Source organism: Staurois parvus, unplaced genomic scaffold (assembly GCF_062004578.1).
Source record: "Staurois parvus isolate SC_StPar_1 unplaced genomic scaffold, SC_StPar_1.0 ptg000183l, whole genome shotgun sequence".
Lineage (NCBI taxonomy): Eukaryota > Metazoa > Chordata > Amphibia > Anura > Ranidae > Staurois > Staurois parvus.
In genome coordinates this window covers 10,164,552-10,182,125 of record NW_028317979.1, presented here as the reverse complement: position 1 = coordinate 10,182,125, position 17,574 = coordinate 10,164,552, and the positions used below count along the sequence as shown (strand labels likewise).

Here is a 17,574-nt window from a genome sequence, read left to right as displayed (position 1 = left end):
TCTCTAAGCATTTGTATTTACATGTTGAGAAGAAAGTATGCCACAAGTTAACACATGACTTATTGCGCTTATGTTATCCTGAACAGCTTTGGTTCTCTATATGTTGTACACCATCTGCTGTTTTATAGGCTAAATTTCACTGGTCGCAGATCTTGCTTCTATCCCAATCCCAACATTGTATAATACAATCCTAATTCCTTGACCTATCCATTTTAACTTGTCCTCTGACCTACAATGCTGATATTTTTTGTTATGAATGACTTATTAAAGCCTAAGTGCAAGCAGATAGCTAAGTACACTATCAAAATGCATATGTGGGAGTTTTTTTTTCCTGTTTGAGGATTTGTTCATCTGGTCCTGAGAATTACTTATCTATGCTTGGTTGGAACCTAGTGCTGCTTCCTCCCTCTTTTATAGTAAGTACTACTACAGAGGTGATAAGAAGTGGCTGATACCCCCCTCGGGGGTGGAGGGGCAGTAATAGAAAATGTTACTGTTATCCAGAGAGAATTCCTCTCACTTCCTGTTCTGATGATTATGGTCTTACCAGACAGGAATTGCAGTGGGGAGGCGAACAAATCTGCAAAACATTTGGTTGAATATATAATTGCATTAATTGTTGATGTATAGTGTCTGCCTTTTAATTCAGCTTTAAGACTAGAGAATTTTACCTGTTTTAACGTGTGTTTTTTTTCTCTCTCTCTCTCTTCTAGCACTAGAAAGTTTGGGATTTGGTTCCTATATCAGTGAAGTAAAAGAAGTCCTACAAGAGTGTAAAACGGTAGCATTAAAAAGAAGAAAGGCCAGTTCTCGTCTAGAAAACCTTGGCATTCCCGAAGAAGAACTTCTAAGGCAGCAGCAAGAATTATTTGCAAAAGTAAGCAGTCAGTGCCATTGTAGCGTTGCTAAAATCAATACATTGGAAATTTTGTTGACCATTTGTTTGAATGTGTTTTGGGGAGTATTTAACCAACATGCCTAAAACAAATCTGTCCTTTTATGGCATAAAAGGTAAATTCATAGCTTGCCAGTTTCAGAAATGGCAAATGAGGGATTGTTTCTTGTTCGAGCAATGAGGATTTTGCCACAACTTTACTATAGACCTTTTTATGCCTGGTATTGTAGGTGTATGTGTGTTTTACATATTTTTGTCCTATTTTCTACCTTTATAAATCTCAGTTAATTTTAATGGCAGAGGGACTTTGCAATTAATTGCAATTCATCTGATCACTCTTCATAATATTTTGGAGTATATGCAAATTGCCATCATAAAAAGTGAGGCAGCAGACTTTGTGAAAATTAATATTTGTGTTTTTCTCAAACTTTTAGCCACGGCTGTACGCCCATGTGAACAAGGCTTTATTCCAAGATTGACTGAAATGATTGAAAACAGAGGGCCAGGATGTATATGGGTGCCTCGGCTGTCCCAGATGTCTCTCTCCTCATTGGCTGAGACACAGCAGTGGGAGTCTTTAGCTTCCACTGCTGTCAGTTACAACCAGTAAGCCAATGAGGAGAGTGCGGTGCTGGGCCAAGCCTCGACTCTGTGTCTTATGGACGCATAGGGCGGGGCTCAGGAGCAAGCCCACCAGTGCCCCCATAGCAAGCGACTTGCCATTGGCGGTCACTGGTCAAGAGGAAGTAGCCAGGAGCGCCAGCAGGGGACCCAAGAAAAAGGATTGGGACTTCCCCAGCCATATGAAGGTGCTAATAATTTTGGCTAGTCCATTTTTGGGGTTTTGTGTGGAATGTCAGATTTGGCTTTTTGTTTATCCACTCTTTTGTGTCATACCAATACAAACAAGAGAAACGTGAGTGCCTAAACATTTGTAGTTGCAACAATTTTCTGGGCGAAGTGGTAGATTATCTGATAGAAATGCAGTGATGCCAATATATTTGGCCATGACTGTATGTTTAGAATTGTATGTAAAGTAGGTGCTAGCCCTTTAAACCAAAATAATTTATAATCTAGTATCCTGAAGCAAAATAAAACTGAATAACAAAAGTATGTAACAAATACATAAGTGCAAAATAGTCAATATGAAATCCAAAAAAATCTTGTGAAAAGTTCCCAATCACCATTTTTTGACAATGTAATTAGGTGATGACAAATCCTCATTTGGACAAAGTCCTCCACCACGTGCAAATATAGGTGAATTACTCACCAGATTCCTATGGCCAGCAATGTAGCCTGCAAGCTTTAGAGCTCATAACCCAGGATATGGGACCACCGTATTCAGTTCAACCAGAGATGTAACTGGGGGGCACCAACAAAGGCGGCTCACTCGTGGGTACCGCTGCTCTTACCTCCAGAGTCGGCATGCATTCCACTGGAACTGGACGGAACGTCAGGACTAGAACCGGAAGTGGTGTTAGAGGCTTGACCTTCAAGAATGGACCCCGGCTCTGGAGCTATGAGTGGCGGTGCCCACCTGAGGTTCCTACAAGTGAGTTGTCTATGTTGGTGTCCCCCATTGGCACCTTGATATGTGAGTGCAATATTTTACTGTTTTTGTAGTTGTACAAATGAGTGCAAGTTCTAAAGCTGTATTCTATTTTCTTCCAGGCCAGACAGCAACAAGCAGAGTTAGCCCAACAGGAATGGCTTCAAATGCAGCAAGCTGCACAGCAGGCACAACTCGCAGCTGCTTCAGCCAGTGCAAGCAACCAGGCAGGCTCGTCACAGGATGAGGAGGAAGATGATATCTGAATCTTCCTGACTACATTTTCTACCCTCCTGAATAGTTCTTGCCTGCACAGTGAAATCCGTGAAGAAAAAAAAAAACGCTTACCTGGAAATTTTTTTTATGTGTCTATTGTGGACTGGTCAATTGGTATTGTAGGGATGGTCTGTAAAGTCTCTGCTCCTGTATGTCCTAAACATGTACAAAACCCCTTTTGAACTGTAAACACACATAAGGTTCAGTATCATATCAGTAGAGAATTTTTAATGGTCTTTATGGAATTTTATATTAGCAATGAGTCATTTACTTGATCAATAAGCAGTGTTAAACCAAACTACAACTTTATTAAATAGTGAGATTTATACAGAAGCTCTAAAAACCTATTTGCATTTCCCTTTTAACTAAACTTAAAAACAAACAAAAAAAATCTTAGGAGTTTTTTTAATTTTTGGGGAGGGGTGGGAACATATATTGTTCTGACAGGAATACAATTAATTTCATTGTAAATGTTGAATAACATTTTGCCTCTTTGGAATAAGGCACATATGAAAGGTCCATAGTATTTTGTATAATGTGCAGTTTGGATGCAAAGCTGTATATAAGCATCCTATCTGATTTATATATGTGCCCATACTGAATCCTGTGCTGCAGTTATTTCTTGTATGTGTCTTATTTTAACAGCCTGAACTGTAGCGGAATACTACATTTTACAAGCAAAACAAAGCAAAATGTTGTATGAGGAAGTGTAAATCCTGATGCGTGTTCAGGAATGTGTCTCAAGCAATTGTAGAAAAATGCATACTTACTGTCCTGTTGGGTCAGCAGAGATCATCTTTTAGGATTTAGATTTACAGTTAACTTTGTTTTTAAAATGCTTATGTCCTTGACTTATCAATGAAATCTACATAATGTCAGTGATTTGCACTGGGGGTTTTCCAAGGGGTTTCTGGGCCAACGTTAGTAAAAAAAAAAAAAAAAACTTGACAGTGTGCTTAAGTTTTGAAGTCCTAATTTGGTTTTGTGTTTCTGTTAAACCATTATCTGCTTGTTGGAGTACAATGTGAGTAACTGAGGAAGACATGCAGACTTAAACAAGGAATAAGTGTGAGGACCTGAGTGCAATGTACAGTATGCATAGTTGGCAATCGGACTCTAGTGGTGGTCTGACTTCAGTGGATTTCATTAGTTGCTATGGGATACAGTGCTACGCACAGATGCTTTCCACCTTGCACTGTTGATTTAATAAGGATATTTAGTAATAGTTTAACTGAGATATAACCTGGATGAATTGATTGCCCATGATGACCAGGCAGATTTCAGCTATATTTTTCCCCTGCTGTTTAGAATGTGAATGTTGGTATAATTGTTTGCATCTGCATTAAACAGTGTTGCGTGGGGACCTTATAACAGACATATAGTAAAAACACAACCTCACTCTGTCGTGGTCACCTTGCATTCCTATACTCAACCAAAGAGTTCATACAGAACTGCTGATCACCCAACACTGCCTGAATGTCAGTCTAGAAACTCCTTCAGATTAAATCAATTGACCATGTATGTGATCATATTAGCTACTGTCCATGAGAATCCATGGCAGTGTTTTCTGCTACAGATGGAAGCATTAGGGGATTAGATGGTGGTCAGGATAGCAGGAGTTTGAGTTTTTACTACATGTCTTCTGTAAAAAGAAAGCTAAACTACAATCTTGTTGATGAAGAACTCCACGAATGGGGCAGACAGGCTACATCCCTAGACTGGAGCACAGCGAGTGTAAGGCAAGCCATAGATGAATCGATTTTCTTTTCTTCCACCACAGTTGCAAGGGGGAGAAAAAAAAAAAAAATCACTCAAATTTCCCCTATGAACACAGTCATTGTTTGTGGGAGGAATTCCTCCCGCAGGACTACTGTGTGCTGGCGGCAGGGGGGCCTTCCCACCCAGCAGAACATGATTACTGCTGTGGGCAGTAATTGCATGCTAAAAATCCAACAGGCTGGTTGTACCCAAATTGATCAATGAATCAATTTTGGTACAATCAGCCTGCCCATAGATGGTTTAAATCTTGGAAGGTCCTGCGGAAACGACTGAGATTCAATCCATCTATAGATGGCTTAAGTTTATGTTACAGCTCCTGATCCAGAGTTCATTGTTCTAAAACTTGCAGAGCCAGTGCACACTCTGTCCTGTTCTCTGCACTGTAGCTGGTGTGTTGGGGAAATTCCCAAAGATGTTTGCAGGGCTGACGAGTACATCTGGCCAGCTGTAGAGCAGAGCACAGGGAGGAGTAGTGCAGCAGCTAGGCAACCTTTTTGCAATTGCTGTGCTGAGCTGAGCATTGTGTTGTCTTTTCTGCTGTGAGGAGGGTGTACCATGCAAGTCAAGATGAACTATCTTAACTTTTCACAGACCATATTTGTGATAGATGTATGGCACAATCTGTGGGTTTACCATAGGAATTCATGTCCAATAGATTTAATTTTTACAGCCTATTTCCTTCATAGACGGGTCTTGTTTAACCAGTGTTAATACATGGGTCACCTTGTTATCTTGCCGGTCATCACTTGCCATATTGCTCATTGGTTTTATTTAAGGGTATGTTCAGTTTAAAAGGGAACTCCCAGTCTGCTTGTAACCGCTTTGTTGAGTAGTACATTGAGGATTTCCTCCATCCCTATGGTCAACTACAGCAGGCCCACCTGTCCCCGCTGTTTGTAGAGTTTTGTAGGCTAAAGTCCAACCGTTCAGATGAAATGGTTCAGGGTATCCTTACTAGCAGGTAAATCATGAACTGTAGTGCCCTATTCAAGTAAAGACTTGAGAACCATGGGGAGTGTAAAGAACACTTACAGCAGGGTGGAAACCAAAATCTGAGATAGTAATGTCTAGTTATGCAGATATTCTTAACCTATCCAGAGCTCATACATTTTGTTCTTTTTTTCAAATGCAACCTCTGCATTGTGTCTCATCAACTTTTCTTTCATTTCTTTTTTTTAAAAAGGACAGCATAAAGTAAGTGCTACCAAGTAAACATTTAGAGGGAGAAGACTTCTTAACTGCTCCTGTGCACAAAACATTCTTTTTAATGCTGAGAATTATAATCCTTAGAACAATGTAACTTTAATATGGGCAGTAAAAGAAATGTTGCATGATGGCTTCAGAAAGAAAGTTTAAAATCTGTGTTATAAGCTGTTTCTAGAGCATGTTTATTTGATAAAAATGCTGTCAGTGGAGTCTTTTTATGTAAATACTGCATACTTTACCTGTTTTTGGTTGAAATTTCATATTCATGTCTCATCTCTCAGCTTTGTATTTTTTTTCCTTCACAGTCAAAGCACAATATTTAAAAATATGCTTGATGCTTCCTCCATACAACCTGGAAATCCCCGGGATTTTGTGTCATAATTTATATTGGTGCTGCTTAAAGTTTCATGTTTTACCAGCCAAGTCAGATAGCTATAAAACAGAATTATCAACAACTTTTCATTGTCTGATTTTTTTATTTTTTGTTTTTACAGACAGGTTTGTATATTGCAGCAGAAACTTACAGAAGGCACATGGAGGTGTATACGACCTTAGTTTTCCAGGGAAATATTAAGGGCCTGTGTTGATGACATCAGTTTGTATTGTTTCCAAGATCAGAATTCATTGACTGGTGCATTTGACCTGTAGTGGGCCTCCATCTAACCTGCATTTGTCCTGGTTCAGGTGGGGTTTGAATTCCTATTGACTTGTATAGAAATGCAAAACCCCCTTGAAGGAAGCAAAAGCCAGTCAATGCAGGCCTTAAAACATTTGGTGTACAAGTGGTGGCCTCCAGATCAGACTTCAAACATCTTGCCTTCCCTTAATGCAGGGAGTGGCCCTTCTAGCCAATTACAAAGCCGTGCATCACAGGAGAGAAGAACTTGAACTTTGCAAGTCTATAAAGCTGCTGTTTGCTTGGATGGTGCTGGGTTTATGAGCCCTGGGTCACTCTACATGGGAAATATAATTGTGTACAAGTATCCATGCTTTTAACATTTGCTGCCAGTTTATAAACCTGTCAGGATCTAAACTGTTTTACTTTAATTCATGAACTCAACATAGTAGGAAATGGAGGCAAATTGTTATTGATAACTTAATGCTATTAGTGTAGATTAAAATAAGAAGAATACTATGAAATCTATAATGCACCAGAATATTGGTGAGCCCACAGTCAAACACAAGCAGAACTGACCTCTGTAGAGTTGTTATACTCTCATTTCAGACTGTCACATTTGATCCAACTTTTTTATTTTTTTATTTTTAAGATCACAAGGTAACATGAATTGTAAGGAAGATTAATTTTAGTCCATACATTGAAACTTATATTTTGGTTGCATGCTACTTAGGAGCTCAAAGAAAAGGTGGGGCATACATTTTTTTTCTTGTTCTAATGACGTGTGATTTGGGTTTATAACCAAAGATAATCCTGTTTAGCAGAGCCTGAAGAGTTTCACCGTGCAGTGTTGATGCCCCGATACACAAACACAGCCTCTTTCCTTCAAGTGTAAAAATATTTCACAACCTGATTTTCAGTGTGCAGTGTTTTAAGAATGTCACTGCCTTGATTGTTATGTGATAGTTGGATCCTTGTGTAATTTTTTATTTTTTTTTTCTTTAAGTTCTGTACTTTTTTGTTTTTCCCCCCACATGCTGTATTCTTCAAGCAATAAAATGTTCATGTTTTATAAATGTTTTGTGTTTTTTTATAAGAAAAAAAAAAAACAGCACTATTGATAATGTGTACTTGACATAATCGTAAGTCAACAGTGACATCATTGTTGCCCGATGAAGGAGCTCATGTAGAGATAAGAAATTTCACTGCTGTATTTTTGAGGCTATAAAGAAATCCAAGAAGGAATAGTTGATTTACTGATATACAGTGCTCAGCATGAATGATTAGACCCCAACAGATTAATCAGAAAACCTTTACTTTCCTTTCAGAATCAACATTTTCTATGGGACACTATACTACAAGATACTTCCACAAATGTGGGCCATTGGTTGTAAACAAGGTTTGTTAATTTACACACAGTATTTTTTCTAACAAATTTATTCAAGACCATGTTGCAAAAATGAATACACCCCAGTGAAAGTCTTAGGAGCAAAGCTACATTTTAGACAACAAAATCCTAATTAATAACAATTCAACTACAGGTGAGTCTAATTATTCATTAAACAGGTGTTCAGCAGACAGTTGATTATAAAAGGGCGTTACTTAACAAAGTAAACCCCTTCCGATTTCATGCTGTCGGCAATGGACCACATGGAAGAGAAATGTCATAAGGCTCAAGAAAGAAAATAATTTCTTTACACAAGAAAGGTGAATGCTACAAGAAGATCAGCAAAACTTTACTTATCAGTAAGAGTACTGTAGCACAAGTGATTACAAAAATGTAACCGAGATGGAACTGCAACCATCTCACAGAGATGTCCAGGGTGTCCATGGAAGTTAACACCGTGACAGGAGTGTCTTCTGATGAGAAGGGATGAAGAAAATCACCATGCAAGTTCACTGCAGTTATCTAAAGAAGTAGAAAGTCAAACTGGGGTGATTTCCTGTGACACAATACGGCATACACTGCAGAGGAATGGCATGCATGGGTGTTGTCCACAAAGGAAGCCTCTCCCAAAGCCCATGCACAAAAGCCCAGCCTAGAATTTGCCAGGGCCCATGCTGAAAAAGATGACTACTGGGACTCTGTACTCTGAAGAGAGGAGACCACGATAAATGTTTTTGGAACTGATGGCTTCAAAACTGTATGGCATTGCAAAGGGGAAGAGTACAAAGAAAAATGCATTGTGCCTACAGTGAAACACGGTGGTGGCAGTGTTCTGTGGGGCTACATGAGTGCTGCTGGTGTCAGAGAGCTGCATTTCATTGATGGTATCATAAATTCACAGATGTACTGCTCTATATTGAAAGAAAAGATACTACCATCACTCTGTGCCCTTGGTTGTCATGCACTTTTCCAACATGACAATGATCCAAAACACCCATCTAAGGCCACTGTTGCATTTCTGAAGAAGAAAGTGATTGTGTGGCCAAGTATGTCTCCTGATCTGAACCCAATCGAACACCTATGGGGAATTCTGAAGATTCAAGCTGAGCATCACACGCCATCCAGCATCCAGGCTCTAAAAGAGGTCGTTCTAGATTTAGTATTTTTCATTGTGGGGTGTATTCATTTTTGCATCAACTAATTTGAGTGAACCTAAAGATTTTTTAATTCAAGTTATATTAACTTTCATGTAATGAGCTAAGCAAATGTTCTATAAAACTCAGTTTTTTGTTTTTCTTTTAATTTAAATATTTATTAATTTTTCAATTTAAATACATATCAACTTCTCATTATATATATAAAAATACAATACAATATCCAACATTCTAATTTAATTTCGCTTTCTAAAATTATTTCTCAATCCCTCCCACCCCCCCCCCCCCCCCACTTCCCCTCCCCTTCCCTATCTTTTCTCTGCCGCTTCTTAAAATAGCAAGTGGATTATAGTTCTCTTTATTCATTCCTATACATCATGTATAATCTGGCTTTTTCCCATTTCCCATAGTAAGCCTCCATCTTATTTTTTTGAATATGGATGAGTTTTTCCATCTTTCTTATCTGCTCCACTCTTTCTATCCAGTCCTCCTCTCTCGGCGTCTCCATTTTCCGCCAGAACTTGGGTATAAGGCCCTTTGCAGCGTTTAGGTAATACCATAACCCTGATTTTTTATATTTATTCACTGTTATATCGGTGTTATGCAAGATACATACTTCTGGGTCCAATCCTATATCTATTTCGGTTATCTTTCCTATCAAATGGGTAATTGACTTCCAGAAAACCTGGATTTTTGGGCAGCTCCACCATATATGGTATACCGTACCTATTTCTCCACATCCCCTCCAACACAACGGTGAATTCTCTCCGCACATCCTATTTTCTACGTTTGGTGTGATGTGCCATCTTGTCAAACACTTATAGTTCATTTCTACTTCTCTCATAGAAACATTTTCGTGGATTAATCTATATATTCTACTCTGTTTTTCCTCATCTATCACAATACCCATGTCAATTTCCCATTTTACTATATGTGTAGGCTTTGTGTTTGTGTCTAGTTCAGTGAGTATCCTATACATTTTAGCAATCCCGTGCTTCCCCTCACCTCGTGTCTCCAATATCTTTTCAAACAAATTCCAATTATTTCTTGTCCTTAAGGGTTTTGGGAGGCTTTCTACAAAACATCTCAGTTGATGATACCGCCATTCGTCTAATTTAGTGAAAATCTCACCCTTTTTTTTTTCTAATTCCTTAAATGAACCTAATTTACCCTCCACCAAAATATCTCTTAATTGTACCTCATCTTTTTTAAACCACCTGCCTCCTATTTCTTCTCTACCTGGGGGAAAAAACTCTGTGTTACTCAGTGGCATCAATATTGAGTTAAAAGCCCATTTCATATTTTTGTGTACGTTATCCCAAATCCTTAAAACGTTCAAAGTGTATGTATTTACATTATCATTTAAACCCCTATACTGTGTTGGCACCCATATCGCCCTACCCAAATTTGTCCCACTGAGTTTATTTTCAATTCTCACCCAACTTTTCTTATAGTTGTACACCCAGTCTATAGTCCTTGCCAGTATTCCTGCTTTATAATATCTTTTAAGGTCTGGGAGCCCTAATCCACCTCTCTCTTTCTTCCTACTCAACAGCTCATATGATACTCTTGGTTTTTTATTCCGCCATACGTATCTTAATATCAATTTCTTAATTACTTTGAAAAAGGTTTCTGGGAGTTTGATTGGTATCATTTGATATCTATATAGGACCTTTGGTACTATTACCATTTTTACCAGATTTATACGCCCTATCCATGTCGGGTTTCCTCCTTCCAATATTTTTAATTCCTCTCTGATCTCGTTTATCAATGAAATATAGTTTAATTTGTATAAATGTTTATATGATGTTGTAAGTTTTACTCCTAAGTATGTTATATCTCTGTCCTTCCATTTAAAGGGAAATTCTTTTTGTATCCTCTCTTTTTCAGCTCTTAAAATATTTATATTTAAAATCTCCGTTTTTGTTGGGTTGATCTTTAAATTTGACAATTCTCCATACTCTTTTAATAGCTTTATTAAGTTTGGAAGTGTTATCCTGGGGTTTCCCACGTAGAAGAGCAAGTCGTCCGCAAAAGCAGCAACTTTATGTTCCGTGTCATCTATCTGAATTCCCTTTACATCTCTATTTAGTCTTATCGTTGACAGCAATGGTTCTAGTGATATGACATACAACAATGGGGATAATGGGCAACTCTGTCTTGTTCCATTTGACATCTCAATGGGTATCGACCTCTCCCCATTTACCACAATAACCGCAGAGGGGTATCTATACAACTTCCCTATCCACTCTCTCATTCTAGGCCCAATACCCAGAGCTTCTAAAGTATCCATCATAAATCTCCAGTCTACTCTATCAAATGCTTTCTCTGCGTCAATCGAGAGTAGCACTACCGGTTCTTTTCCCTTTTTACTTTTCTGGACAAGCATCAGGGATCTCAGCCCATTGTCTTTGCCCTCCCTCCCTGGGACAAAGCCCACCTGATCCTCATGTATCCATTCAGGCATTAATTCCTTCAGTCTATTTGCTAGGACCTTCGCGTATAACTTTGTATCAATATTCAATAATGAAATAGGTCTATAGCTCAAACACTGAGAAGCATCTTTTCCTTCTTTTTGAATAAGCACCACGTGAGCCTGCAACGACTCTCTCCTCATCTCCATCTCTCCACCTAAAGCATTCATATAATTTCTAAGTTTTGGTACTAATATTTCACTATATTTTTTTATAATATCTCGCCGTATAACCATCTGGTCCTGGGCTTTTCCCCGATACTGTATTTTTTAAAGCTATTTTTATTTCTTCCTGTGTGATTTCTGCATCTAGGGAGTTCAATTGTTCTTCCTTTAATTTTAATAACCCAGCCATCTCCAGATATTTCTTTCTTTTTTGATCCTTCTCACTTTCTGAATTTTTTAATCCTTCTGGGGGGCTACTATTATATAATTTCCTATAGTATTCCCTGAATACTTTGATGATTTCTCTATTTGAGTGGACCAAGTCACCCTTCGCATTTTTTATTTTTTCTATATAATTCCTATTTTTCTTTTTCCTCAGAGCTCTCATCAGATATTTTCCAGGTCTTTCCCCCCATCTATATCTCTCACTTAGGACCCTGTTATATACTCTTCTCCTTTCCTCTTCCATTACATCTTCTAACTCTTCTTTCTTTTTTTTTATCCTCAACTCTATTTCTTTTGTTATTCTGTTCTTATGTATTTGCTCTAACTTACTTAATTCTTCTAGTAGTCCACTAATTTTTTCTCTTCTTTCTTTTTCCTTTTTTGCCCCAATCGCTATCAATACTCCTCTTATGTATGCTTTATGAGATTCCCACTCTGTGGCCCTTGATACCTCCCCTGTCTCGTTCTCCTTGAAGAAACGTTCGATCTCCTCACCTATTTTCTGAGCAATATCTTTTTCTAATAAGAGTGTCTCGTTCAATTTCCATCCGAGCCCTCCTATTGTTCTCCTACCCCATTCCATTTTCATAGTAACTGGGGCATGGTCTGATAAGGATTTCGTCTCTATTTTTACTTGAATCAAATATTCAATTAATTGATGTTCTATAAGTATATAATCTAATCTTGAATACCTCTTATGCATGTTTGAAAAAAAGGTGTAGTCCCTATCTTGCATATGTGTAATTCTCCAGGCATCTATCAGTTGGCATGTGTGAAATTCTTTTTTCAATCGTTTCAGGGCCCTACATCCCTCCCTCTGTGTATGGGACGTAGCATCTTTTTGTGGGTCCATACAAAAATTAAAATCTCCCGCGAGAATTAAGCGTCCCTTTTTAAAATCCATGAGCTTCCTCAATACTTTTTTCAGATACTCCTCTGGTCTTATATTAGGACAATACATATTAGCCAATGTACATTCGGTCTCCTGTAGCTTGCCCTTTAAAAATAAAAATCTTCCCTCTGGGTCTGTTTTCCTATCTTCCAACTCAAACCCGATATTCTTTGCCAGCCCAATTGCTACCCCTTTTGCTCTTTTAACCGGTGAATCTGCATAATACCATACTGGATGGTGTCTAGATTTTAACTTAACATTTGATTCTATCTCAAAGTGTGTCTCCTGCAAAAATATCACTGAAGCTGCCCTATGATGTAGTTCTTTAAATAGTCTAAATCTTTTCCCCGGACAGTTCAGCCCATTTACATTATATGTTATAAACTGTATCTCATCCATCTTACTTGGGTCTCCCTTTTTTTCCCCTCCCTCTGTATATTTTCTCTCTTCCTCTCTCTTCCTCTCTCTTCCTCTCTCTTCCTCTCTCTTTCTTGCTTTTATATCTTCTTTTATCCTGCAGAGAATTATCCTCCCACTCCCCTCCCCCCTCCCTCCCATTTTCCCAACCCTCCCCCCCCCCCCCCCCCCCCCTCTTTTTAGGCCTATTGTTTGCCTACCAATCATTTGTGGTAATACTATCCACTTTTGATTTAATCTATAGGGCAAAAACTCCACCCATGGACAGCTTTCCGCCCTCCCCTACCTCCCCTTTAACCCCTAAGTCCTACCAAAATATCTCAATAACAGTGGTTTGAGGACGGTAGGGACAAGGTGGAGAGAGACAGGAGGTAGAGAGAGAGAAAAAACAAAAAAAAACAAAAAGGGGCTATCTCTCTCCCTCTCCTCCTCCCCCTCCCCCCGCCTCCCCCCTCCAACAAATTGCCATTCCTCTTTTCTTTTCGTTCTAATTTCCCAGTGTTCTTCTTCCCAACCAGGAATCTCCATTCTTTGTAGTTTGAGTCTATCGCAAAAATTTTTCAAATCTTCTGGGAACCTAAGATATGCTGTAATTCCATTTCTCCATCCTATTAGGCACTCAGGGGTCCCCCATCTATATTGCACCTTCTGTTCTTTCAGTCTTTCCAATAGAGGTCTAAGGGTTCTCCTTCTCCATAGAGTCTCTGGTGACAAGTCCGCATATATCTGTAAGTCCTTTCCTTCGTACATGATTACTGATTTTCCCTTAATCCTCTTCCAAATTTTATCTTTATCTAGGAACTCACAAAATTTAACAAGTATATCTCTTGGCCTTTCCTTCCCCGAATTTCCTTGGAGTTTTCCTTGTCTAAAAATTCCTTCTATTTTAGTCTTTTCCATATCAGTACTGTCCATTATGGAATTTAGTATTTTACAGACCACCTCTTGCAAATTTTCTTCTTTTGAATTCTCTGGGACCCCACGTATCCTAATATTTCTCCTCCTGTTCCTATTTTCTTGTGTCTCAGCCTTATAAAGCAGTTTTTCTTGGGCTTTCCCCATATTAATTATTTCTTTTTCCAATTCAGCGATAATTTGGGACTGATTTTTAACTTTTTCCTCCGTTTCTTCCACTCTCACCAAAAGGTGTCCCAAATCATTTCGAATATTTACAATTTCTTGTTTTATTGTTTTCTCCAGTTCTTTGAACATTTCTGCCATTTCTTTTTTGTTTGGTATTTGTAGCTCTGTCTCCATCTCTATATTGGCCGATATTTGTTGGCTGCTAATGTCAAGGCCTAGTGATAGTCTAGGGCTACTTTCCAGGCTTAGGTCTACTTCACCTTTTCCACATTTACCCTGAGACCTTTCTGGAGTTATATTTCCCTGGGAGGTGCATTTTTTGATAGTACCAGTCTAAGTCCCTTTAAGCCCACTTCCTTTTGCGCTTTTATTTTTCATTTTTCTATGGCTCTTATTCTTCTTTATAGGCTCAGGGGTTAAGGAGAGATAGCTATTAATATACACGTCACACCTTATCCACTCATTTGATTTTCAAGCTTTTCTTTCGTTTTTCCTCTTTTCCTTTACATTTCCCACTCAGGGGGGTCCCCTCTCTTCTCTCACACACTGCCTCTCCCAACAGCCCACAAGAAGCACAATATTTATCAAGACTCGGTCAGAGTCACTCACCCTCCTCGTGTCTCTCTTCTTCTCGGGACCCGACCAGCAGCTCTCTTCATCTGTCCTTCAGCTGGGCAGTGTGTTCATTTTAGGGGGTTCTCCAGGGTATCCTCCGCCTTCCTCTCTCCAATCCCCCGTGCCTCTCCTCCTTCACAAGCAGGGCTCAGAGCAGTAGGCCAACCAGCAGGGCCCCAAACAATGGACCAACAAATATGTCTCCCAGTAGTTTATCAACAGTCAGGATCTCAGCCAATAAGCCAGCAGACAGAGCTCCGGGTAGGGACCGGCTAACAGGGCTCTGAGCACTGGGTTAACATGCAGAGCTCCAAGCAGTGAGACAACCAGCAGGGCACCAGACTATCAGCCGGCAAACAGGGGTCCAGGTGTTAGATCGGCAACCGTACTCCAGGGAGTAAGTCCGCAAGCAGGGCAGCTCCTCTCTCTCTGCACCAAACACCGGCCGGCTTCCTGGTTTCCCAACGATGCTTACCGGCTGGCCACGTGGCTACACCGCTCGTCCTTGTCTCCCCGCAGCCCGACACACCTTCAGCTCGAGCACCGCAGCCGAATCCCGTCCCTCGGGTCAGTTCTCCCGCAGAGCTCCTTCATCTATCTAAGGGGGACCACCGTGCTGCAGCTTCCATATTACAGGTAGGGGTTTGTGGAGGTCGGGTGAAGGAGCTTGTCCGAGAGCTCCTACATCGGGCTCTCGTCAGCTGCCATGGTTAGGCTCTGTCTATAAAACTCATTTTTGTCAAAATTTTGGAAATTGTTCTTGTGTTCATTGAGATAGTGATTAACCTCTTTTGTGCCTCCCTATAGCAGAAATACTGCTACAGGGCGGCATAGCTGTGCAAAATCACCTATATAAGTGCTTTTACATTTCTGAGTAGGCCATTGGCGGCCTCAGCTGTCGATCACTGGGTCACGGCCCAGTGATTCCCCGCCGGCGATCGCCAAGTATCACTGTCCGGGGAGAGACCTGTATGTAAACAATACAGATCTCTCCCGTCAGCTCCTGCACACTGTTTTGTATGGCTCTGCATAGCAGAGTGCTTACAGTGTAAAGCACACACACTGCACACAGTTAATCCTTTGATCACCCAGGTGTTAACCCCTTCCTGCACAGTGTCATTAGTACTGTGTCGGTGCTTTTTATTAGCACTGATCACTGTATTGGTGTCACTGGGGATGTCACTGATGGTCAGTTCTCCCCCAGTGTCAAAATGCCCACTGCAGTCCCGCTATAAGGTGCTGATCGCTGCCATTACTAGTATAAAAAGAATAAAAATTTAAATTCCAGTATATATACCTCCATTTGTAGATGTCTACCTTTCACATAAACCTATTAATTTACATGTATTGGGAATTTTTTTTTGCAAAGACATGTAGCAGATTCTTTTTTTGGCCTAAACTTATGATGAAATTAGATTTTTTTTTACTGGATATGTTTTATAGCAAAAAGAAAAAAAAAAATATATTTTTTTTTTTTCAAAATGGTTGGTCTTTTTTTGTTTATATAGCTCAAAAATTGAAAAACCACCGAAAGAAAGCTCTATTTGTGGGGAAAAAGGACATAAATTGCACTTATATACAACGCTGCATGACCAGGCAATTGTCAGTTAAAGTAACGCGTATTGCAAAAAAATGGCTTGGTCAGGAAGGGGGGTAAATCCTCTGGAGGGCAAGTGGTTAAAGGATAAATTCACATTCTGACACTGGGTGGGAACTGACTGCCACTGACATTCTAAGTGACAATAATACAGTGATCATTGCCAATAAAAAGCACTGACACTGTACTGATGACACTGGGCAGGAAGGGATTAACATCTGGGGCGATCAAAGGGTTAATAGTGTGCTGTTTTACTAGGGAGACATGCTGCTGTACAGAGAAACACAACAGCATGTCCTTGCTGGCAGGAGCGAGACCTGTATTGTTTACACACAGGTCTCTCCCTGTCAGTTCACAGGTGAAACTCAAAAAATTAGAATATCGTGCAAAAGTTAATTTATTTCAGTAATGCAACTTAAAAGGTGAAACTAATATATGAGATAGACTCATTACATGCAAAGCAAGATAGTTCAAGCCGTGATTTGTCATAACTGTGATGATTATGGCTTACAGCTCATAAAAACCCCAAATCCACAATCTCAGAAAATTTGAATATTGTGAAAAGGTGCAATATTCTCGGCTCAAAGTCTCCCACTCTAATCAGCTAATTAAGCCATAACCCCTGCAAAGGGTTCCTGATCCTTTAAATGGTCTCTCAGTCTGGTTCAGTAGGAATCACAATCATGGGAAAGACTGCTCACCTGACAGTTGTGCAGAAAACCATCATTGACACCCTCCATAAGGAGGGAAAGCCTCAAAAGGTAATTGCAAAAGAAGTTGGATGTTCCCAAAGTGCTGTATCAAAGCACATTAATAGAAAGTTATGTGGTAGGGAAACTGGGGAAGAAAAAGGTGCACAAGCAGCAGGGATGACCGCAGCCTGGAGAGGATTGTCAGGAAAAGACCATTCCAAAGTGTTGGGGACTTTCACAAGGAGTGTACTGAGGCTGGAGTAATTGCCTCAAGAGCCACCACACAAAGACGGATCCTGTACATAGGCTTCAAATGTCGTATTCCTCTTGCCAAGCCGCTTCTGAACAACAAACCTCAGAAGCGTCTTACCTGGTCTAAAGAAAAACAGACTTGGTTTGTTGCTCAATGGTCCAAAGTCCTCTTTTCTGATGAGATCAACTTTTGCATCTCATTTGGAAACCAAGGACCCAGAGTATGGAGGAAGAATGGAGAGGCACACACTGCAAGATGCTTGAAGTCCAGTGTGAAGTTTCCAGTCTGTGTTGATTTGGG

The 17,574-nt window shown here is 39.8% G+C and overlaps 1 protein-coding gene across 1 annotated transcript in view; it reads left to right on the top strand.

The window, feature by feature from the left end:
• Positions 1 to 7,397, top strand: part of DR1 (down-regulator of transcription 1) — a 33,610-nt gene extending 26,213 nt beyond the window's left edge. Inside the window, exons 2-3 of the mRNA XM_089677314.1 lie at positions 714 to 877; positions 2,567 to 7,397. Of these exons, the coding sequence (XP_089533440.1) occupies positions 714 to 877; positions 2,567 to 2,710 (308 nt within the window). The 3' untranslated portion in view covers positions 2,711 to 7,397. The remainder of the gene's footprint in view (positions 1 to 713; positions 878 to 2,566) is intronic.
• The last annotated feature ends 10,177 nt before the right edge of the window (positions 7,398 to 17,574 follow it).